Genomic DNA, 25,540 nt, shown 5'->3' on the forward strand with positions numbered 1-25,540 from the left:
GTGTCCCGGGTTCGATTCCAGTCAAGGCATGTACCTTGGTTGCGGGCATATCCCCAGTGGGGGGCATGCAGGAGGCAGCTGATCGATGTTTCTGTCTCATCGATGTTTCTAACTCTCTGTCTCTCTCCTTTCCTTTCTGTAAAAAATCAATAAAATATATATTTTTAAAGTACATTAATTTCTGGTTTGATTGCATTGGTATCAGATTTCTTGTATACTATTTCTGTTGTATGTAACTTATTGAGGGAATAATCCTTGTCTGCTAGCATTTTGAGAGCCTCTTGAGAGAAGGGGCAAGAGATCTCACTGTTGGTCTGTTTTCTTTCACATAGCACCCTGGTTTTAATCTCAGCATTTCCCTGTCTTAAGAACTGCTAGTTGTCATACCCTGAATGAGCCACCCTCTTCAGAGGGAAATCTCCAGTTGTCCATGGGAAAAGAAGAGTACTCACCTAGTGATTAGGATTTCTGGGGGCCTGAAACTTCCTTCCAGAAAATGTAAATTATGATTTCTGTTTTTATTCCCTGACCTCCACATCTTACCTTGGGTGTGCCACGTGCTAGCCTTCTAGAATCCATGATGTAAACCAGGGTTTCCTAGTGACTTCTTCCTTATAGGCTTAGGTTCATCGCTCTTTGCTTGGTCATATTAGTCACAACTTATTCATCTACTGTCCAGATTCCAGGGTTGTGTTGACAGAGCTTGCTGGTTGTTTTCAATTCTCCTGACTTTTTAGTGCTTGTTAGTTTGTGCCATTTTATCTTGTATCGTTTTAGTGCTGTTTCTATAAGGTGGAGATAAACACATGCTAATTTTGCCATTTTAATGAGAGGTTTCTTTTACTGCTTTTAAAAAAACTTATAAGTATTTATTACCTTTAGGGTTTTTTTAGTTGAATATTTTCCACATACCATACAATTCACACTTTTAAAGTGTACATGTTAGTAGTTTCTAGAATATTTACAAAGTTGGGCACCTATCACCACTATCTACTTACAGAACATGTTCATCACCCAGAAAGAAACTTCATACTCACTATTAGTTACTCTCATTCCCCTCTTCCTCAGCCTTGGGAACCACTAGTCCACTTTCTGTCTCTGGATCACCTGCTCTGCACATTTCATGTAAATGGGATGAGACAATTTTTCTCTGTCTGGCTTCTTTCCCTCAGCATAATGTTTTCAAGGTTCATCCATGTTGATCTGTCAGTCCTTCATTTCTTTTTTAGTTGCTAAATATTTTATTGTATGAATATGCCACATTTTGTTTATTCATTCATTAATTGGTGGACATTTGGGTTTTTCCACTTTTTTGCTATTATGAATAATGTTGCTTGTGAACATTCATGTACATGTTTTTGTGTGCACATATCTTCAGTTCTCATGGTTATACACTTAGGAGTACAATTGCTAGGTTGTATGGTAACTCTATGTTTATTTTTTGTGATCCTGCCAGACTGTTTTCCAAAGTGACTATACCATATTATATTTGTACCTGCAATGTATGAGAATTCCAGTTTCTCTGTATCCTTGCTGACATTTGTTATTTTCTCCTTTTCAAAATTCCTCTTAAATTTTGAGTTAATTTTTGTATATGGTATAAGGTAAGGGTCCAAGTTCATTCTTTTGCATGTGGATACCCAGTTTTCCCAACACCATATGTTTCAAAGACTGCTCTTTCCCCATTGAATTGTCTTAGCCTCATGTTAAAAATTCTTCCATTGTTTTCTGGTGAATTCTCACTTATTGACCTTAGGCCTAACTAAACAAGCAAGGCCTCTCTGATCCTCGATCAGTAATATTTTGAGCATTTGACTGCACTGTGTATGACTGTCTTCCCAAGTGAGATGCTGTGTGCCCATATGAAAGGGAGGTTTTACTCAATGTTATCTTATATGGAATTTCTTTGCATGTGGTGTTTTCATTTATTACATTGTGAACCTCAACATATTATATGGATAAGAAATTTTAGCTTGAGACATATACAGACATTGCTGTTATTTATTGCCTAAAGTGGTTACCTGATTGACTCAGAGAAAGGCAAAGAAGTTTAACGTAAGTTTCTAATTATTTTTGGTGCTATGATCTCACAATTCCAAATGTTGGGACACTGTTATAAACAAGCCTTTTACAATGTCTAGAACAATAATTTGTAGTGGTCATAAATATACACATATGGAATAGATTGAAAAATACAGCAAAGACTATAATGTTATGAAAATAGATACTTGTGACTAAGGTTTAAATTTCGAGTTCGAGCTACAAACATGATTCAAAATGTAAAAGTCAAGAAACTTAGATAGACCAAGGCGAAAATGATGCACTCTGGAAAAACATCAGATGGAGGAGAAAGTGTCTCTATTTGGACAAAATTGAATACTGAAATGGGAGAGTTTTCATTAAATTATTATACTAGCCATGAAAATGGAATATCAGCTATGTATTTAAATTCATATATAATTTCATAAATGTTATTTTAAAATCCACATAAATACATATAAATATATTAAATATTATAATAGAAAGTTAATTGTTTTAATTACATTCTCAAAAGTTTTCAGTTTTACAAAAAATTTCTTTGGACTTCTCATTTATAAAATGGAAGCCTCCTCATGTTTTGAGCTGCCTCATTTGGGTTTTAATAGGGCAGTGTTCCTGGGTAAGTCCTCACTGGCACTGCGTTTCCATACCCTGCGCCTGCCTTGTACCTGAATGCTTAAGACATGTTTGCTACTCTGTTGAATGCAAAAAAAAAGCTATCCTGTTGACCCTAGTGGATAGGATCATAAATTTGTAAGTTCATATGCCCTGTGTTTTTGTGTTTTAGGTAGGTGGGACAAAAGCCAGGCCTTCCATACATCACCAGTTCCAGTTATGATGCTCTAAGTTACCACAAGTCTGAACATTTGTGTCTATGGATCTGCTCTGACTCTTAGAGCCGCTTATGGGGGAAGGTGAGTTGCTGTAAAGTATCTTTTGTTTGCTCATGTGTTTGTTTACCAAGAATGTATGTAACAAAGGAAGTTTGTTCCATGTGGTCCAATCTGCATTTCAGTCTCTTTAGTTCATGACAGGGTGTCAACTGGGCAGTAGTGCCAGGGAGAGAGACAGACCATGAAAGGTAATGTTTAACAAAGAAAAACAGTTTAGCCCTGGCCGATATTGCTCTGTGGTTAAAGCATAGGCCTGCACACTGAAGGATTGTGGGCTCAATCCCCGGTCAAGGGCACATTCCGGATTGCAGTTTCAATCCCTGGCCTGTTCAGGGCACATGTGGGAGGCAACCAATTGATGTGTCTCTTTAACATCTCTCTCTCTTTCTCTCTGTCTCTCTCTCTCCCTCTGTCTGTTTCTCCCTCTCTCTCCTCCTCCCTCTCTCTCTACCACTCACTCTAAAAATCAATGGGGAAAATATCCTCAGGTGAGGATTAACAACAACCAAAAAAGAAGACAAAAAAAGAAAGGCAGTGGATGCAATGATAATGTGGGAACCTCTTGCCTTGTTGGCTCTTGAGAGGTCACGTGTTGCGTTGACTTGGTGTTTGAAGAAATTGGTCTGCGTTTGCAGGAGCAGGTCGATGCTGAGGCAGAAATATTTCTCCGTGGTTCTTTCCTTTGAATTTTTGAGAAGCATGGGAATCCTTAGAACTAATTTCCCCTTAGTGTTCCCTGTTTTTACTCTGTAGATCTTCATCCTACTATTTTGTAAAGAATGCTGGGTGGGGAATCTGAAGAGCTGGGTCTGTTATCAGCTTCTTAACTGGTTCCCTGTGAGTGAGCAGGAGAGTATACAGATGGAAGAACATGTGTGCATGGGTGTAAGAATGTGTATGCATGTGTGTAGGAGCTTGTGTGCCAGTGTGCACAAGAGTGTGTACACTTCTATAGAGCACATGTATAGAAGCATGGTTGCAGGAGTTTATGTGCATGTGTGTTCGGGTGTAGGAATGTGTGCACATGTGTGCAGGAGCATGTGTTCTGTGTGCTGTTTGCTCCAAATCCCTGAGATCCACATTCTCTCTGATGGACCTCAAGGTTCTGAGCCTGCAGGACTGACTTTCGCTGGCCTTAGTTTCTACCTGTAAATCAAGCAAGGCCTCAGAGGTTTTTTCTGCAGCTCACATGCCTCAGTACTCTCCAGCCCAGTTCTAGATTATTCCCCATGAGTTTTACATTATGAGGCACTGCCAAAGCCTTAAGAATACTCAAGGATGCTTTATTCACCTACGGCCATAATAGCGGTGGCCATGGGGAGTCTGCTTCAAGCTGTTTCTTGTATTAATCCAGATTCCCAACACAAACATTCCGTAAGTTCTGAGTTAACGTATCTCCCAGGTGCTTGTCTGAGAAACATGTGCATCTTAAGAAGTCACAAGACTCAGTAAGGACCCCCTTGTAAACTCTCTGAAGGTTTGCCATTCCTCTAAGCACCAGCTTCCTCACCCACCCTGCCCAGATGCTGTCTGTCTGGTTTTAGTGTATATTTTGAATCGCAGCTCAGCATTTTTAATCCCGTGGTGCTTGACCCAATTCTGTAAGCCTGTGTCCTGTGCTGTTATGATCTTTGCTTTGTTCCTCTTTCCATGGAGGAAGGTTAAAACCATTTCAGCTTCCAGGTGTCTGTGTCAGCTGCACGTCAGTGACTGGTCACAGCAGACTACAAGTCCGCTCTGGGTTTGAAGAGGGGCCAGAGGAAATGGCTCCTTTCACATGACTGGCATGTCCCAGGCTGTGGTCAAGAGCAAGGATGGTTATGTAAACCAGAGCTGGGGCTGACAGATTTCTGAGGGCACATGTGGAGGATAGGCTTGGAGCACCCTCAGGCCAGGATGCCACCATTCCCCATTTTTTCTCAACCTCTGGGCCACGCCTCCTCATCTCCTTTGTGGTCCCTTCACCCTCAGCTTCTTCTTCAGCTGGTGACCTTGGTCCTTCATATCCCCTTTGCACACTGCTTCCTTTCCTCTCACCTCTTCAAGGGTTTGGCTCCTGCCTTACTCCCCCTCGCTGCTTCCACCGCATATGAACACATGAGCATGCCCTTTGGTGGCACGCCCACTTGCAATAACCACCCATTTCTGTCCCTTTGACAACTGGCCTTGCTGTCACCACTTGTTCATCTTGAACCAGACCTGCCTTGTCAAGATCCACAGATCTTCCCCTGCCAGATCCAAAAGTCGGTCCTCCCTCACAGTCTCTTAGTAACACTGGATGCTGTCAGACACCCGGTCGGCAAAAGTGTGGGCCCTTGATGTCCTGGGTATTACGACCTTAAGCAAGGCATGAGTGACTGTGCTACTGTTTCTGGAGGAATAAGAGCAGATCCTCTGTGGAGGGCTACTGGGAGGAGTGAGCCAACAGTGCCAGACAAACTACAAGGCTGTCTTAATGTTCACTATTAGCATTTTCCTCCTCTGCTTGAACGCTTAATGTTGATGTCCCCAGGACTTGGCTCAGCTGGGCACCGATGACAGAGCCTGCCCCAGGGTGAGAGGTGGGGCACAAAGAATGCGACTGGCTGAGCCAATTTGTCACTGTGTGCCAGAGCTTCAAGCACATGTATCCTTTAACCCAGAAATTGTAACTATAAACATGTATTCCAAGGAAATAAGAGAAGGACATGAAGAGGTACACCCAAAGATTATTATTAAAACATTGCTTAATGTAACAATTCAAAACCTGGATACACAAACATAGCAGATTGGTTATGTTCTTATGCATAAAAATGCATAAAATATTATGCATAAAATAGAATGGCATGGGAATTTGATCACTATTATTTAGATTTAAACATATTGACATAGGAAAATATTTTGTGTGTAATGGTAAATGAGAAAAACAGGACAATCATGGGTGGTTTGGTCCTATTTTTGTTAAAAATATAGTAGCACACACCTACTGGAAAAAAGTCTGAATAGGTAGACTTTACAAATATGTCACTATCACTGATGGTCTTTCTGGGTATTTATAGGCTATTTTTGCATATTTGCATTTTTCTATTGTTTTCTGTAATGAGCATCCAGTACTTGTGTTATTCATTTATTTATTTATTTTTAAAGTTTTATCAAATTTATTGGGGTGACATTGGTTAATAAATATATATAGGTTTCAGGTGTACAGTTCTATAATACATCATATGTATATTATATTGAATACTTGTGTTAAGTTTTTTTCCTCTAAGGAACAGAAGTCTGACCGTGGTCAGTGATACCTGCATATGCCATCCCCTTCTCTCTGTGTGCCTTTGCTGGTGTGAGAAAACCACCACATAGTTTGTAGGTGCGCACAGTGGCCAGCTCAGTGCCCCTTGGCCAAATGCACACCTGTCCTCACAGCCAGCAAGTACACTCTGCATCCATGTTTTTACCACAACCTGATACGCCTTTTGTCATTTATTTGTGCCTGATTTTGTGTGAGGTGATAAGATATAGGTAATAACTCAGTAAAAGGTGGAGCTAGAGGGTAACTTTCTCCTGCTTGGTGCAGAAGTACCTGTCCTGATGGGTGGACTAGTGTGCATTCTCTATGTTCTCTCCTGAGGTCCCGGTCCACCTTTCCATCCTACACTGCCCAAATCAGAGCCTTCACTTCTGGGTGGCTCTGAAGGACACACACGGCTCATCAATTGCTGAACTTCTGTGTGCGGCTTGCTTTTAGGACTGGACCTGGAAGCTCTAGATCACAATGAACAAAAAATGGTAGTGGCGAAAATTCACTGTCGGTGCTGTTTCAGGCCCCTCATCCTGGTAACCCTGCAGTCCCAGGACCATGCCCGCTATTTGTAGGTAGAACCCACTTCATGTGAGGCCGGTTCACGGCAGACAGCTGACAGCGGCAGTGACAGCTGAAGTCTTAGGGCTGCATTTTGATTAATATTGGTCCGTGAAGTCCCCCCACCCACCCCTTCCTTTCCAAGGGCTTAGCTACAGCACTGGATGTCCTGCAGGCATTTGTGCGGTGGCTGCTGTTTGGGGGAAGGAGTCATTGAAATGACAGCATCCGTGCCAGGCGCACCCCTCCAACAGAAGGAGGGGAGTTGGGCAAAAAGTAGGTCACATGTGCCTGGTCCCATGTCACGAGGTTTCCAACCTGAAGCCAATGGGATTTGTAGCCTCTTTTGGTTTAGAACAAAACACCACTCTAATTTTCTCTTTCTCTAAACGGGGAGAGTGACCATCTGTCTGATAGCCACATCCACCCAGCCCTGCCTGACCTCATAGCTGCTGTGTTTGGAGGTAAGGGGTTGCTAGAGCCTGGCCAAGGCTCACTCCACACAGAGCCCACGGTGTCCAGGGTGAGAAGTGGGGTAGGTGCAGGTCATCAGGAAGTGTCAGGAGGTCCTGCTGCAGCAACACAGCACTTTGCTTAGGGAAGGGAAAATGGACAGGGTGTCATACATATAGATAGTTCTAGAAGTTCAGATGATGGTATTCACATTGAGTCCTTTATTTCAATAATCTGGTTCCTTTTTAAGGATCAGGGTCAACTATTAGCACTCTAATGATAAAGTGTTATTATGTAGAAAAATGAATAGGTAATTTTACAGATGTTTGCTGCCAACGATACTGGGGTAGGATGTGGGAATATGATTCTCATGCTCAGAAACATCGGCTACCCCTTTGGATTGGGGCTCTGCGCTCTCAGTGTAGTGAGCGCCTTTGTTTGGGAATGTCAACCTTTCAAGGAAACAGTTGAGCTGTTGGCTTCCAGTAGTATGAATACACAGTGAGATCTGCATATCAGAATAAGGATAATACTTGTATATTACTACTGGATGGACAACATGCACTTTTGGAGTTTGATACTTAGCTTGAGAAATAACATACTTCTTTTGTCTCTGGGAAGGCCAGCAAATGTGATTGCTTTGTGATAAAGCAGATGTGGAACGTATAATAGTTTAAAAGTGTTTGTAAAACTAACCTGAATTTTTTAGCTTATAAATAACAAAATTTGGGGTTTTTTTTCATGTCCTATAAATGAACTAAGGTATTCTATTAGTTCAAGATCCTTAAACATATTTTGGTAAATAATGAATAGAATAAAATGTCTGCAATATCTGAACTGATCAGTGGTGCCATACTGAAACAAGTTATATCTCCTCTTTGAATTTGCTGGGAAAAATACTTCCAGAAATGGTTTGCCAGAATCAAAGTCATATGGTACTCAATTTATTTTTTATTGGGAAAAATGTTTTTTACCTTTCATAGATAAAATACTTAATATTTTATTTGTATTTTAACTAACTCTCCAGGAAACATGGGTCTACGGCCAAGTTCAGAAAACTAAATGTACTTCAGATTATGTATTCCTCTATATTTTAGATGAAAAAAAGAGCAGTTGCACCCTCGGTAAGAACAGAGGCTTTTCTCTTCTTGAAAGTAATGCCTTTGTGCAAATACTCTTCATTTAGGATGATGCCCACTTCCTTCCAACTGCAGCCTTTGAAGCAATCTCATGTAATGTTTCTAAAGGGCTCTTTCTTGCCCATTTTCCAATCTTGAGGAAAGGGAAGTCTTTCTTCTATTTTATTAAGATAAGGCAGAAAATTTCAATGTTTTTCATATTTATGATTATAAAATTTTCATGCCTGGGGAAGGTTCCTCGTATTTTAATGCAGTTTTTACCAATCTCCTTTTCCTGCCGCACCTTTCATGTGTCCCCATTGTCTAAGATAATGTGACCATTCAGTCATCTTATGTGGTAGGAAGACTGACACACTCTGGTGTGACAAACATGTATGCTTTTATGTTAATAAAATTATAAAGTTATACCCCCAATTGCCTTCAGGGGAAAATGAGAACTGCTCTCTGGGGCCTGGCGAGTGTTATGGGATGTTGATTATCCTTTCTTACGGCAGAATAGACAATTGTTTTTCCAGAAGTAACATAAATACAACAATGCAGAAGCAACTGGCTATGACCCCTTTCCGTTTCTCATAAAGCATGAGGAGTGGGCGCATTGGTCCTCACAGCTGGTCTCTGTCCCCACCTGTCTCCAGCGGGCATGTCCTTTTCTTTCACACTCACCTGGGAGGGGAAAACACAGGGCTGGTCTCTTAACAGCATGCTCATTGCTTTTGACCTTGACTTATTTGGGAACTGAAAGGGCATTGTGGAGTTGGTCCTGGCTGGTGCCCTCTGACCTTTGGCACTTTGCATGTTGGTGGTCTCATGTAAGACCCCCAGCTCTGCATGAGAGGCAGAAACCCACCCACCATAAAGCAGATGTCACCATGTGAAGAAGCCTCGGGAAGGTTTGGTGTCTTGAGCACCTCAGAACTGAAGACACATCTTTATTCTGGCCAAGGTAGGAGCCTTCAGAGGTCAGGGACTAAGGACCAGCAGGCTGGCATGGTCACCTGGGGCTGTCCTTTGGCACAGCTGATGTGCCCGCCGGGAGAGCACTGGGCTTCCTTCTTTCTGAATGTCGGCTGCATTATTTTATGTATAGTGCAAGGCAGTGGTTCTCTGAGGGTCCTGGACAACCACCATCACCTGAGAACTGGAGAGGCGATTCCCAGCTATTTCCTTCCCCAGACAGCCTGAGTCAGTAACTCTGGCATGGAGTATGGTCCACTTACCAAATCTTCTAGGTGCCGCTGATGTCCATATAAGTGTGAGAGCCAATAGGTCAACCACACAGGAGTGAAAGTGTAGGCTATGGTCACGTGGCACTCCTGGTGTACCGGGCATGTGACCTGTGGCTGCAGTGAGGTAGAGAGTGTCCTAGCTGAGCGACCATGTTCTTGAGTAATGATCCTTTTGGTCAGATATGAGCCAGGGTAAGTGTGACATGGTCTCATGGGTTTTCCATTGCATGTGACCTGGTGTACAGGTCCGTCCTATGGTGCTGAGATCTGGCAGGGCCTGGTCCATCTGTGTCTGTGCCACAGCAAGACCCCATTGCTAAGCAGTGTCCATCTGCCCTATTGCTAAGCAGGAGTCTCACAGAAAACCAGAAGAGATGAGGCCGTGGAGAGACTGTGGTTCTGCTTACTGGGGCTCAGGCAGGAGCCCATGCCTCATGGCACCCTCACCTGGGAAGGGGATGGCCACAGGCTGTCTGCTGGGTAGCAAGGGGACTACAGGAGCCACTGTCATATCTGGACATCACTAGAGGCATGGCTGGGAGCAAGGGTTGTGCTGTAGAGCGACAGGGCATCCAGCTTAGAAGCCAGCTGCTCATACCCTCTGCCAAGCTCTGGGCTCTGTCTCCTGAGCTTGCAACCCCATACTAAGGTGTATGTGTGTGTGTTTGCGGGGGACAGGGTGGGTGCTGCCATTATTAAAAACAATCCAACAGAATCTATAAGAGAAAAGAAAAACCTGTCTAAAAACAACCTACCGGGTGAAAAATGGAACCATCAGACAGGAGTCCTGGATGAGTGGGAAAATGTTCCTGTAGCGAGGTGGGCTTTGTTTTGTTCTGTTCTGTTTTGCTTTCATAAATTTAGTGTGTATTTAAGAGATTTTTTTTTAAATATATTGATTTCAGAGAGGAAAGGAAAGGGAGAGCGAGATAGAAACATCAATGATGAGAGAGAATCATTGATTAGCTGCCTCCTGCATGCCCCCTACTGAGGGTCGAGCCCACAACCCGGGCATGTGCCTGACCGGGAATTGAACCTGTGACCTCCTGGTTCACAAGTCGATGCTCAACCTCTGAGTTACAGCGGCTGGGCTGGTGTGTATTTAAATCAGTAGGAATGGACAAATTATTCAGTGAGTGGTGTGGAGTCAGTTATCTATTAAAAACAAACACCCAATTTAGAACCTTCCTTCTCACCAAACACCAGGGTATGTGAGACAAAGTGATGAGCTCAAGAATTCACAGAAAATGTGTGTTGAGATTTTTTGTTTTTGTTTTTTTAAGGAACTATTAAATAAATTTTGGGATGAAATATTTACAAGTGATAGGAACACAGAAATTGAGACTTCTCAAAGTATGCATTTGTACAACATTTTGATTTTTTTAAAAACATGTAAAAGTATCACTGATTTAAAATTGTAAGTATATTTTTATTTAATTTATTTTTTTGTTAATCCTCACCCAAGGATATTTTTTCCATTGATTTTTTTATTTTTATTTTTTTTACATGCAATAAACATTAATATTTCAAGAAAAATGACTTTAAATATAATAATGTTACATGCAATAAACATTAATATTTTAAGAAAAAAAGGATTTTAAATATAATAATATTACCAAAACTGTGCTAACATAGTATAATATCACACAAGTTTCAGGAAATATTAAAAATCTGAAAATAACAGGATTACTTCTATTACATTCTAAAATATTTTTTTCCTCTGGCTCTATTTTTGTTCATCAGTTTATGTTGTTCATTATATTCCACAAATGAGTGAGATCATGTGATGTTTATCTTTCTCTGACTGGCTTATTTCATGTGGCGAATTTTTAAAACAGTTTTTTTTAGGGAAGGGCACCAGCAAAGCACACATCCTGAATACAGCATCCTGGGGTGTCATGCTCACAGCTCTGCTCTGGATGGTACCGTTTGAGCCTAGAGCAAGGAGACCCGGCAGCCAGACAATAGTGACTCAGGGCACAAGCCTTCCACATAACTTAGGAATCTGCCTCACCACACATGTGTGTCCACAATGCTTATAAGGGAGAAAGGGGGCCCTCTGTGCTCCCTTTAGGACGTGTGAGTGCTATGTCCCATAGAGACTTGTGAGGATGCCCCATCCTGCAGCCCCAGCAGGGCCACATCCCCACACAGACCTTGCTCCTCAGCCACTGACAATTGACAGGATAAGGGTCATCCCTGTGGCCCCACTTCTGCCATGGAGCCCTAGTCAGCAGGGCGGTCAGTAGTACTAGAGATGCTGACTCTGCTGCACAGCACAGGCGGATCTCAGGAATGTTGTTTTGGGTGGAAGAAGTCAGGCAAGAAAGTGGAGACTGCATGCAGTGAATCGACAGCAGAAGGAACTTTGGTGACAGCAGCAAGCAGCGCTGCATGCAGCTGGCTGAGCTGCAGGACAGGCCACAGGCACTTTTCTCCGGGTCTAGAATGTTTTGTGTCATGAACTGATCACACGGTAAGTGCCCGTGTGAAAATCAATCTGCATACCTAAGATTTGTGCATATTTATGCATGTAAATTAGACCTGCATTTTAAAATCTGGTCACAGAACACACATACTGTGATATTTATGCAAAACGAGAAGGTGTTGTCTGGAAATGGTAAGAAAAAGTTCCAGTGACAGTGACTGGAGTGGATAAGAATTCATAGTGCTCTGTCCCTCCATTTTTCAGAGCCTCTGGGGTCTTGTCTCCCCAGCTGCAAGGGGGCTGCTCACTCACCAGAGCAGTTCTGCCACATTTGTTTTGCCTTTTTACTTTGTGCTTTTTACTGGTTTTAGAAAGGATTCTGCTGCCGTTACAATCAAATCTTTTAAAAGCCACTGGTTTCAATGACCGAGAAATGCATATGTTTTACTTTCTAAGCTTGAAATTTTCAAAGAACCCTGGAGTGGCATCTGGGAATGGACAGCAGCTAACATCCTGGGTTCCAGAGTTCCCTGCCTTACGCTAGGCCGAGGCGCACAGGGAGGAAGCATGGCAGGAACACTGGCCTGTCACCTGGCTGTGTCTATAGCACCTGTCTTGGTCTATATTCCGCCTGTCTCCAGTACAGCCATCTGGCCTGAGTTCCAGAAGCACAGAGAGCCCATCCCATGGTTGGGCTTTCCTGAGCATCACCACAATCTCCATCCCCATCCTTATCCCCCACATGCAGTCCCAGTTCGCAAAGACCCTGGCCCATGGTGCTGAGGAACCAGGGAGGCAAGTTGGGACACGGTGGCTAAGCCGGGGAGGAAGCCCAGGGCGGCGTGTCAGGAGCTTGGACTGCTGCCTGCCGGACTGGTGGCGGGGTGCTGGGGATGGCTGTGGGCAGGTCAGTGGAAACCTGTCTTCTGATAAATTGCAGGTACTCCTGCTGCAAAGCCCTTTTTTTGCAGTAGGACCATTTCCGAGAATGTGGACCCCTGTCTGGTTGTCCTGTTGGCTTCCCCAGTGCAGCATCTCTGCATGGGTTTATAACTCTGCCTTTGTGTCTTGGCCATTGGCAATACTGAGCTCAACCGTCCACACACTGTATCGTCCTCCAACACACACAAATAAAAACAACCAAACCCCTTACAAGTAAATGAAATGTGTTGGCTGCTAGACAGTTTTCGGATTAAGGGACCATTAGCAGATTAAAGTCAGGGGATTAAATCTCGGTAGGAATACCAGACACCCCTGCCCCCAACACAGAAGCCATAGTCAGTGCAGTCACTACGGTGAGAAAGTGGTGGCTTTGCTGCCCCCCTCCCAATCTCTGCTGAGGCTGCCCCCACCCCTGGAAGCCACCAGGACCCCTCAGGTTCCCAGGGGTCATCTTCAGTTCTCTCTTCCCCCAGGGAGAGTCTAGCAGAGGGAGGGGACAGCCAGGAATCTCAGACTGTGTTCAGGGCCCCCTCCTATGGGACCCTCAGTTGGCTCCCCACAGGGTGGGCTTCCCAAAGAGTGGGCCATCACTATGAGTTCTAACCCCTTAGCACAGTGCAGGGCACAGGGGAATGGGCCCACCACTGCTCCCTCCAAGTCCCCTGGCTGCTCCTCCTCCTGCTCTCAGCTTCCCTCTCAGGACAGTGTCAGTGCCCCATCCTCAGTGGGCAGTGCAGCTCACACCCAGCAGGGAACATAGGGTAGAGGCTTTAGAGGGGGGTGTTTTCCCAACCAGAACACAGGTTTGAGTATGTGTGTGTATTTCTGGAAACTGACTCTAAGCCGCTGCCTCCTGTGTCTGAACGCTGGATCTTTGTAGCCCAACTCCATCTGCAGGCAGGGCCCAGCACTCATGCTCTCACCTGTTTACCAAAGTCACTTTCAAACCAGGAGTTCCAGGCTCAATTTCCAACTCATGGTCTTCTTAGTTTTTAAAATCTGATTTTTTTGTAGTCTTTAGCCATATTTTAAACTTTATTATTATTATTATTATTAGTCCTTATAGTTTCTTATCTAAGTTGTCTTGCTTCTCCCCCCACCCTGAATTTATTTTTAATTTTTAGTTCTCTGATGCTATCTCTACCTTCTTAACCTTTTTAAAATCTTGTCTATTTTTAACTATTGAATCACTTATTTTCCTTGTATCACTCTCATTTTTATTCCCTTTAGAGTTTTACTCACATTTTTTGTCTTTATTTCTATTCTCCTCCCTTCCCCCTTCAATTTTCCTTTTCTTCATTTGGGAAGATTCCTAATGGTTTAGCTGCTTTAGCACATTTTTAAAAATATATTTTATTTTTAGCCAATGCCATTTGTCAGTATTGTAATGATATTATTATTATTATTAAAATATTATAATACCACCCTAGGTGTTTTTCTCAGTGATTAGAGTCGGCCTGAGGACTGAAAGGTCGCAGGTTCGATTCTGGTCAAGGGCATGTACCTCAGTTGCGAGCTCGATCCCTGGCCTGGTTGAAGTAGGGGGCAACCAATCGATCTGTCTCTCTCACATTGACGTTTCTCTGTCTCTACTCCTCCCTTCCACTCTCTCTAAGAATCAATGGAGAAGATATCCTCGGGTGAGGATTAACAACAACTAAATACACACACACACACACACACACACACACACACACAAACAGTGAAAGAAATGACCTTAGGTTACTTCTCCAACATAGCTAAGAGTATCTGTGATTCTGTTTGTGACTCTGCATGAATCTTGTAAGAACATGAGCTCACACATCCAAGAGACCCAGCAGCAGGCAGCCAGGAGCCTGGGCTAGTGAAATGGAGCAAATGAAATGGAGCAAATGATATGGTCCCCTCCTGCCCCACCCAACCCCACAAAGACATAAGTGACCTACAGACTTGATGCCTGTGCCTCGGGCAGTTACACAAGGACTGACCTGGGCTGGGAACAGTGTGGTCTGGCTGGAAGCTCCTGAGCCCTGCAGTCACAGGCTGGGCCTCTAGGTACCAGGCCCTTCTGCTGCACATGGTAGGGTGAGAAGTGAGGCCAGGGCCTGGGCCAAGCTGCCTAGGGCTGCTGGTGTGTCCCCACCCCACAGCCCATTGCCTGCCCACAGCCCACCCTCTCAGTGACCATGGGCAAGCCACTCGCTGCCTCAGTTGGCTGTTCTGTTAGTGGTGTTACCACATCTCTATGCCCACTGCCCTTACTCTGGAGGCTGAAATGACCCTGTGTCCTTTTAGGAAAGAGAAGCCGGCCCTCTCAATAAGGAGAACCCCGGTAACATCTGAGGTACACTGGCCACTCCTGGGAGGACAGGTGCCAGTGACCAGGCCAGGCCTCTGCCTCCTGTACTCAGAGCCCTCTCAGGTGAGAAGCCCCTCCACTGCAGAGGTGAGCCTGCCTCACCCCTCCCTCTGGGCCAGTGCTGAAGATGTGCATGGAGTCCCTGACCAGATATAATGATAGGGCGCTGCTACCCTGACCATCCCCGTGGCCTAGATGGTGACCCCCATGGACTTCCTTTTGACCCCTCCTTGGGTATGAACTCTGGCTCACTCCACTGCTCAGAGCCCTATGTCTGGTTAAGAAAGGACGGTTCCAGGCAACTGCTGGCCACAGGCCCCAGCAGTGCTGCAAGTGGGGCTCACTCAAGGTGCCCCAGGGGGAGGAGTTGAGGTGTCTTTTGGGGGCACCACATTAATCAGTGGACAAATCAGTGCCAGAGGGTAATGAAGAGCATTGTTCCTACAGGAGCACAGCTGTGTGAGTACCTGGTAACATGTTCTTAACAGGAATCAGTGCTTGGATCCTACATGGATGTGGGGGGAGTGGACTCAGTTTCAAGGTCGACCTCTGTACAGGATCCACATGAACCAGAGCAGCCCTGCCCTAGCCTTTTCCTTTATAACTGTCTGGGCCTTATTTTTCCTTAAAAATTTCATGTGCTCAACTAATCTTAGCCTCCTTTGCTCTTTGTGCTATAGTGCAGCACCCTTTCTTTTGATATATTTACCTAAAATTCTTCCTGATTTCCACATTTCTCTTGGTATAAATTACTATCTGTGTCCCTTTGTTGTAATAAAAGCTCTATGCTTCATCCCTTCTCCAGTTAAAAAAACAAACAAACAAACAAACAAACAAAAAACGGTCACAAGGACACAGACTCAAAATCAGTGTTTTGCTTTTTTTGGAGATAACGATCTTTACCTTAAGACATTTTCCCCCCTATTTTATTTTATTATTGGTGGCTGTGGAGTTTTATTAAGTGCCTTTCCAGCTGCTGTTGAGAAGCAGCACATGGGTGTTCAGTGCAGGGATATGGAGCCTGTCTCTGGACTGAGTCCTGGTCCCCCACTTCTCAGCTGTGACCCCTGGCCCTGTGTGTGGGGTGAAGTGGGGACGTGCCTTCCTTGCAGAGCTGCAGCAAGGAGTGTACCTGGTAGACAGTAAGCACAGTGTCAGCATTAGGTGTTGTTTATTGTTATTTGTATGGTTGTTGAACTTCTCCTTTAATTTATTAATGACATGGACAGAATTCCTGATATTAAGCACTCATGCATCTCAAGAATAAACCTCCTTTCGGTCTTGTGTATTATCATTCTTTATACATGCTGATTCTGGTAGTGTTTGATCAGAATATTAGTTAGAAATTTCTGCTCAGAAGCTGGAAGTGCTGGGTCATAGTACAGGCCTGTGGCCAACTCAGGGATGGGGCCAGTGTGAATGTGTGAGCAGCTAGCGGCTGAGCCTCCAACACAGGCTGTGCTCCCCAGGGCTTTGGGTAGGGGTCTGTGTCATGTTGTGTTGAGTGTCAGTTGTCCTGGTGTCCAGCCTGTGACTGTAACCTGCATTTCCTTCATCACTGATGAGATTCGCTGCCTTCTGATGTATTTATCAGTCTTTTGGGATGTGTGTGGTCAAGGCCTTGCCCACTTCTCTACAGGCAGTCAGTATTTTCTGGATAGCATCCCTGAGTGATTAAATGAAGTACAAATATCTTCGCCCACTCTGTGGGCCCCTTTTCTCTCTCCTAATGGTGTCTGTTGATAAACAGACCTTAATTGTAATGTGGTCCATTATATCAGTCTTTTTGGAAGCATTGAGCTTGTCATGTCTAAGTGATCTGTCCTTGTCCCCACTTCATATAGCTAGTATCCTATGTTGTCTCCTCATGTTGAGCCACAGTCCACTTGGAATTAATAGGGCAGGGTTTCATTCTGTACCTGCTGACCCTGCCAGCCAATGCCACTGATTGGAAAGACTGTCTTCTGCCTCCTCGCGCTGTGAGTGCCTGTCTCTGACTTTCTGTTGTGGTCCATCGATTAGTTGTTTGTTCCTGTGCCCCTGTCACACGGACTGAACTGCCTTTGCTTTCTGGTAAATAGGTCTCACTTGGTTCTTTCTCTCAGGAATGTCTTGGCTACATTTGGCCTGATGAATTTTTCACATGCATTTTAAAACCAGCTTGTCTGTTGGAGTCAATCTGCAGATCAATTTAGGGAGATTTAATATCTGAAATTATTGAGTGTTCAAGTCCATGAACATGATGCCTTTCTTTAATTCTCAATTTTTTTTAATTTCTCCTAATGTTTTATAGATTTCTACATAGAGGTTTTACACATCTTTTCTTAGAATTATCTGACCGATTTTTTTTTAGGTTCTTGTAAATTGAAATAAAAAAAATGTTTTCTGGCTTTGCTGGTAGAGATGTCTAATGCTAGTCACCCTATTAAACTCATCCCTTCTTATATTTATAGATTTTTCTGGGTCTTATGTACCCAGTCTTGGCATCTATACCTGTCTGTGCTGGCCTGTTTCTGTGTCATGGGGGCGCTCACCTGGAGAGGGCCTGCAGAGGCTCTGAAATTCAGGAAGCGCAGATCCACAGTGGAGTTGTGAGTCCCCACACGGGAGCTTATAGGAGGCAGGTTGGGGGCATCTGTCCCTGGGCAGCTCTCTTCTCTGCTGTGCTGCATGTCTGACCCACGGTGACATCTGTGTGGATACCCAGACAGACACCTTCGTCATCAGGTCAGCTCCCGGCCTCATACTACCGTGGGCTCATTCAGCACTGTTCTGTCCCTGCTGTTGTTCTCACCGTCAGTGTCCATCCGGCTGCATTGGGCCCAGTCATAGGACATCAGAAAGCTCATTAACTGGAGCCTGCACAGTGCCAAGTCGTGCAGGCCCCGCATGTCTGCCATTCTCTCTGACTCTCTTACTGGCACTCACTCATGCCTAGCTTCTCCCTGTGGTCTCAGATGTCTGCCAGCAATGGTCTGGGCAATGTCTTTTTCCAGGGCAATGGCAGGAGGGAGGGGTGTGCAGTGCAGTGTAAGCATGGGGACCATTCCCCAGCCTTTCCCCCTCAGTTTCTTAACCCTGACGCCATAAACAGCTTTCCTTTCCTTCCTTCCAGAAGAGGGACTTTTGAACCCCCAACCTATCTGGAACACATATTTGAAGGCTGAAGTAGTGATAGTGGATTTTCAAATTTTGGAATTGCCAGCTGTCCCAGGCTGCAGTCTGAATTTTCTACCAAACTGAGAGCCACTTGAGAGTGAAGGCTGTGCTCCTTTGTCTTGTGCCTGGTGCCAGACTCCTAGTAAGAACTGAGTGTTCAGTTGAATGTCCCTGCCATGGCTGGCCTCCCACTCTGGCCAGAGGGTCTGTAGGAAGATAGAGTGTGTGCAGACAGACTGAATGCCTGCTGTGTGCAGGTGCTAGGCACACAAGCTCATCACTGCAGGAGCAGACAGACATGGCAGAGGTAGGATCAAGACTTAGGGCTAAAGGAGGCCTGACCTGTCTCCACAGCAGACCTGTTATTCACCTTAGAGACACTCTAAGGTGGGTCACAGCCTAGACCCTGGGGACTTTCTCAGAGCTAGGACTGGAGGAAGCCCTCGCTTTGCTGGAAAGAGAAAGCTCCACACTGCTGCCAACATGAGGCCAGCATGTCAGAGCCCTTGAGCAGGGAGGAAAGAGGGACAGGCCACTGGCTCCCCAACCCCATCACGTTTGTCTGTATGAACTCGAATGACAAGCCAGCAGGCTGTGCAGAATGCTCACTGAAGTCAGGTTGTGTAAACCCTGACCATCTTTCCAATGCTGTGACTGGCAAGAGCATTACAGGACAGAACTCCCCTCCCCTCCATGGCCCCAAGGACACAATCTGCATTGTGAGTCTCTCTAGGAGCAGGAAGCAGCTAATAAGTTCTGTCGGTTTCTGCTGTACTGGCTTATGCAGCCTGATGGGGCACTGAACTATTAAACATAATAAATCAAGTGTGTGCTTGTCCCCTGAGGTTCTGATCACAGCCATCTCCTCCCGACAGCTGAGGCCTGGGTACAGCCTTGGACAAAGCCGACTTGCACTCGCTGCAGCCATGCAGTCCTTGGGTGGTGGTTTGCTGCAGGACTTCTGCTTCCTTCTCTGGACAAGAAATCTCATGTTGGAGAGGACAGGCTAGTGTATTTGTCATGAGTGTGATGCTCTTATAAATCACAGATAGCTGTAAACTACTTCTATTTTAATATCCAAATTTATTTACTGCCCCCCCCCCAAAAAAAAACAAAACAAAGGCCTTACAACTTGGAAGTTACATGCCACTTTCAACCATCAGACTCTTTCGAGTCTGAAACAAGAAACTTCATTGGTTTTTATATTTGACTAGCATGAAAATAGAGTTTACCTGTCTGGTGGTTGGGAGAATGAGCTCTGGAACCAGCTGGTCATTATTCAGTTCAGAACCCCTCTTTTTCTCATGTAAACAGAGATGGCCCTGTCCCTCCTGCCTTAGGACAGAGGGGTTTGCTTATGTAGCAGCACCTGGGACATGTGCACCATTTATTGCTCCTGCTGTTACAGCTATACATCTTATTATGTCAATATTTATTTTACTAGAATTCTATTGATTTAAATATTATTTTTAAAAAAGAAAGTTTGTAAAATTTGTTTTATCACTAAGTATTATTTCACTAAGTAGTACTAGTTAAAGACAGATTTTGCCAATTTAATCATTATAAAAGACTAGAGGCTCGGTGCACAAAAATTTGTGCACTCAGTGGGGGGTCCCTCAGCCTGGCCTGTGCCTTCTCGCAGTCTGGGACCCCTCGGAGGATGTCCACCTGCTGGCTTAGATCTGCTCCCCAGGGGATCAGGCCTAAGCTGGCAGTCAGACATCCCTCTGGCAGCCCGGGAGCCCTCGGGGGATGTCCACTTGCCAGCGGGGAGCAGGCCTAAGCTGCAGTGGACATCCTTAGCGCTGCTGAGGAGGCGGGAGAGGCTCCCGCCACCACCGCTGTGCTGGCAACCGTCAGCCTGGCTTGTGTCTGAGCCGAGCTCCCCCTGTGGGAGCACACTGACCACCAGGGGGCAGCTCCTGCACTGAGTGTCTGCCCCCTTGTGGTCAGTGTGTGTCATAGTGACCAGTCATTCCCAGTCGTTCTGCTGTTAGGGTCAATTTGCATATTACCCTTTTATTATATAGGATAGAGTCCTGGTGCACGGGTGGGGGTCGGCTGGTTTGCCCTGAATGGTGTCCCGGATCAGGGTGGGGGTCCCGCTGGGGTGCTTGGCCAGCCTGGGTGAGGGGCTGATGGCCGTTTTCAGGCTGGCCACACCCCCCGGCGACCCAAGTTCCCAGCCTCTCCTTTTTTTCTTTTTTTTTCAGCTCCTCCTTGAGCAGAGGCCAGGGCAGGCTGGAAGCAGGTATCTGGGATTTATTTATCTTCTATAATTGAAACTTTGTAGCCTTGAGCGGAGGCCAGGGCAGGTGGGAAGCTTGGCTTCCTCCATTGCCGGGGGCAACCCAAGCCTCCTGCTCGCTCCAGCTCCGTGGCCGCCACCATCTTAGTTGGGTTAATTTGCATACTCACTCCTGATTTGCTGGTGGGTGTGGCTTGTGGGTGTAGTGGAGTGGTGAAGTGATGGTTAATTTGCATGTTTCTCTTTTAGTAGTGTAGAACAAATGAGGTTTTGGTTCTGGTCAAAATGGAGTAAGCTACAACTATAAACTAAGATCATAGTGGTGAAAGAATAATGCTTTCCTCCTAAAATCATTAACAAGATAAGGGTTTCTGCTCCCACCACTCCTATTAAACAATGTGCTGTAAGTTTTAGACAGTTCAATATGACAAGAAAAGGAAATAAAAGGCATATGGGTTTGGAAAGAGGAAATAAGCTTATCTATGTTTGCAGATGACACGATTACCTACATTGAAAATCCCATTAAAGCTACAAAAACCTAGAACTAATAAGCAAGTTTACTTGTTTAAGAATGAGAGGTCAACATTCAAAGATTAAAATATTCTATATGCAATCAAGGAACAGTCAGAAAACAGAATTAAAAACACACCACCATTTACATGAATTCCAAAGTTATGTACTTGCTGTATGTCTAAAAAATATGCACAGAATTTATATATTGAAAACTACAAAACTCTGATTAGAGAAATCCAAGACTTAAATAAGAGACATCCTGTGTTCATAGATTGGGCCACTCACCATAACAAAGATGCTAATGCTTCCCAAATATATCTATAAGTTTAATGCAATTCCTATGAAAATACCAGCATGGGTGATTGTAGATATAAACAAGGGGACTTTAAAATTTAAATGAAAATACAAAGGAACTAGCTAATCCATGTGAATTTTTAAAAGAATAAATTTGGATTAATTTTAAGGCACTCTGACACTACAGTAATAGAGACATTGGATGTTGGTGCATAAACAAGCACATACATATGGTATCCATGGGATGCCCTCTGTGTCCCCACCTGTTATTGGTGGAAGTGGAATTCTTGGGGTGCTGCAGGGAAAGGAATTTCCTGAGGCTCCCATGGGAGGATGTGGTATCATAGAAAGCTTTATTGATGTAAAATTAAGGGGTTCCCTTCCAAGGTCTCATCTCCCTCTGTCTCCCCATGGAAAAAGTCCAATCTTATCTTTGGCAGGGCTAGGATTAAGGCCACTGCCCAGAGTATCCAATCCATATTAAAGCAAAGTCCAGTCCAGAATATGGCTAGGTTAGCTTGTGTTCCTAGCTGCAGTCCATTGTGGGGTCAAATAATGCTGCTGAAGGCTACATGGTGGGCCTGTGCAGGTCATGGAGCAAGAAAGTCCCAGGGAGCAGGAATGAAGCCAGACAACTAGAGAGAGAGAATTCTTGGTCTGGGAATTATAACTGGAAGCTTAACCAAGTAACCCTTCAAGATTTTGCATGCTTGCATTGGCTCCACCCTCCTAGCCAATGATCTTTGTTCCACAGGCTAAACTGACAGGGAAGCACCTTCCCTATAATATCACCCTGACTTAGCTGCATATGCACCTTTTCCCCAGTGATTTGCAGGGAATGGATCTGCAGTTCCCCAGGGGTGTGTGAAGTTGTAGCTTCCTGGTGAAGCTGCCCAGATGACCATGCTTATAATGTCTGACCTCCCCTTTGCTCTTTTCCTATTATTAATATTAAGAACTAGCTAATTATGATAACATATAGATGAAACATAACAGAGCCCAGGATTCATCCACATAAGTATGGACAATTGATTTTTAACAGAGGTAATAAAGCAATTTAATGCATAAAGGAAAGTCTTTTCAAGAAATGATGTTGAAACAATGGATATCTATATACAAAAAAAAAAAAAACACTCACTAACAACCTTGACTTAAACTTTAGACCTTAGACAAAAATTAACTCAAAATGGATTCAATATCTAAATGTAAAATTAAAACATAAACTATTTAGAAGAAAATATAAGAGAAAGAGTTAGGAACATCTATAAAAAATAAGAGTTTTAAACAAAAGCCACTAAAGATAAAATTGAGAAATTACACTTGCTCACAAAAAAATTTAATCAGTGTAAGACTCTGTTAAGATATGAAAAGACAAACCAGAGACCCAGAAAAAGTCTTTGCAAATCATACATCCAACAAGGCCTATACCCCCAATATGTAGAGAACTCTTTAAACTCCACAGCAAGAAAACAAACAGTCCAGTTAGAAAATGGACAAAAGACTAGGCCACACACTTCTCCAAACGGGACAAGTGGATAGGAAATAGCACATGAATAGATGTTTGGCATCCTTCGCTGTTAGGAGAAAGCAAACTAAACCACAGCCAGATTTCACTACCATCCTGTATAATAAAAGCCTAATATGCTAAGTGTCCGGTCGACTGGTCGGCCGTTCAGCCAATCAAAGTGTAATATGCTAATGATATGCTAAGGCTACTCAACCACTCCCTATGACATGCACTGACCACCAGAGGGCAGACAGTTGACCAGTTGCTATGATGTGCACTGACCACCAGGGGGTAGATGCTCCGATCGGTAGGTTAGCTTGCTGCTGGGGTCCAGCCAATCGGGACTTAGCGAGACGGGCTGGACACACCCTGGAGTCCTCCCACAGTCCCTCCCCAGCTGGCCAATCTCCTGCGTCCCTCCCCGGCCCCGATCGTGCACCAGTAGGGTCTCTTGGCCTGGCCTGCGCCCTCTCACAATCCGGGACCCCTTGACAGATGTCAGAGAGCTGGTTTTGACCCAATCCCACAGGCCAGGACGAGGGACCCCATTGGTGCACAAATTCGTGCACCGGGCCTCTAGTGCTATATAATAAAAGGCTAATGTGCAAATCAACCGAAGGGCAGAATGACTGGTCGCTATGACACGCACTGACCACCAGGGGCCATACTCTCCACGCAGGAGCTGCGCTCTGGTGGTCAATGCGCTCCCACAGGGGGAGCGCCACTTAGCCAGAAGCTGGGCTCACGGCTGGCGAGTGCAGTGGCGGTAGCGGGAGCCTCTCCCACCTCCACAGCAGCCGGACAGTCCCTGAGGGCTCCCAGACTGCGAGAGGGTGCACAAATTTTGTGCACCGGGCCTCTAGTCTGTTAACATGGCTATAGTGGAAACACTGATAGTCCCAAGTGCTGGCGCAGATGCAGAGTGCAGAGCTGTGGGTCTGTCTGCCCTGGTGGGAATGGAAAATGCTGCAGCTGCTCGGGCACATAGTTTGGCATTTTTCTACATACACTTAACATACAGTGATCACAGTTCTGGGTATCACAGAAAAATGAAAACTTATGTTTATACAAAGATATATGTACTGTTGTTCTTAGCTGCTTTATTTGTAATAAACAAAAACTGGAATTGACACAGGTGCCCTTCCTGGTAACTGGACACACAACTTGTGGTGCAACCATTTGATGGCATGCTACTGGGCAACTAGTCTCTGTTATGTCCAACTACTTGGCAGCTCGAGAAAGCATTATTATGTGGAATGAAAAAGGCCATTTTCAAACAATTACATTTGTTTGATTCAATTTATGTAAAGTTCTTAAAATGACAAAGAATAGTAATGCAGAATAGATCAGTGGTTGCCTGGGGTTCGAGTTGGGGCGAATGAGTAACTATAAAGGGATAGTATACAGGAGTCTTTTCTTGGTGATACTGCTTGTGCAGGTGGTTAGACAGATCTATACATGAGATACAATTTCACAGACCCATACATGACAAACAAACCAACAAAGAGGTGTGTAAAAACTGGGGCAGTTTATTAATAGGGTCTTACCCATGTCTGGCACTGGTTTTGATAATGTCCTACAGTTATGTCAAGTGGAAGTTGGTGAGGGTACAAAGGAACTCTGTATGATTTTTGCAACTACTCATGGATCTAAAATTTTTTTCAGAATTGTGCAGTTGATAATTATTAAATCTACAAATATAAAAAGTGAATTGTATCAACAGACCAATTAAAATCTGAGAGATTATCAGAGTGGCTAAAAAAATAATAAGATCAATCTCTGTGCAGTCAACAAGACACCAATGTGAAATACAATGCTATTGGTGGGTTAAAAGTTAAAGGACAGCGGCACCTAGTGGTCACAAACAGGAAAGACATGCTCAGGCGGCCAGGAGTGCGTCTGGCCCTGTACAGCCATGCAGACCCTGGAGGTCTTTTCTCCTGGCACCCTTCATGGCCTTGGTGTTCTGCGTCTGCATGGTGAGACCAACCTCCTCTTCTCGCCTGAGCACTCCCTGTTCTTCTGCTGCTCCCAAAAGGCCCGGATTAGACTGCACTGGGTGGGGCAGACTCTAGCCCTCCTCTGTGCAGCTCTAGGCCTGGGCTTCATCATCACCAGCAGGACCCACAGTGAGCTGCCCCACTTGGCATCCTGGCATGGCTGGGTGGAGGTTCTGATGCTGCTGGCCACAGGGGGCCAAGCACTGTGTGGGCTCTGCCTGCTCTTTTCCCGGGTAGCCAGGGTCTCAAGGGTGGCTCGCCTCAAGCTCTATCATCTGATGTGTGGACTGGTGGTCTGTCTGATGGCTACCGTGACGGTGGTCCTGGGCATGTACTTGGTGTGGTTCCAGGCCCAGATCAAAGACGCGGTCTGGTACCTGTGCCTGGCGCTGCCCCTCTATCCAGCCCTGGTGATCATGCACCAGATCTCCAGCTCCTACTTGCCAAGGAAGAAAATGGAAATGTGACTCCCGCTGAACTCTGACTCTAGCTGGAACCCTTGCCTTGGACTTCAGTGGTTTC

At 44.8% G+C, this 25,540-nt stretch overlaps 1 protein-coding gene and 1 pseudogene across 7 annotated transcripts in view; both read left to right on the forward strand.

Moving 5' to 3' along the window:
• PCBP3 (poly(rC) binding protein 3) overlaps window positions 1-25,540 on the forward strand; it is a 207,905-nt gene that overhangs the window by 136,783 nt on the left and 45,582 nt on the right. For all 7 annotated transcript variants that reach the window (XM_023763566.1, XM_023763565.1, XM_023763563.1 and 4 more), the window contains one exon: window positions 2,828-2,954. In XM_023763566.1, coding sequence (XP_023619334.1) covers window positions 2,945-2,954 — 10 coding nt within the window. In that variant the 5' untranslated portion in view covers window positions 2,828-2,944. The remainder of the gene's footprint in view (window positions 1-2,827; window positions 2,955-25,540) is intronic.
• LOC102431816 lies at window positions 24,894-25,485 on the forward strand (annotated as a pseudogene).

This window comes from Myotis lucifugus, unplaced genomic scaffold (assembly GCF_000147115.1).
Source record: "Myotis lucifugus unplaced genomic scaffold, Myoluc2.0 scaffold_291, whole genome shotgun sequence".
Classification (NCBI taxonomy): Eukaryota; Metazoa; Chordata; class Mammalia; order Chiroptera; family Vespertilionidae; genus Myotis; species Myotis lucifugus.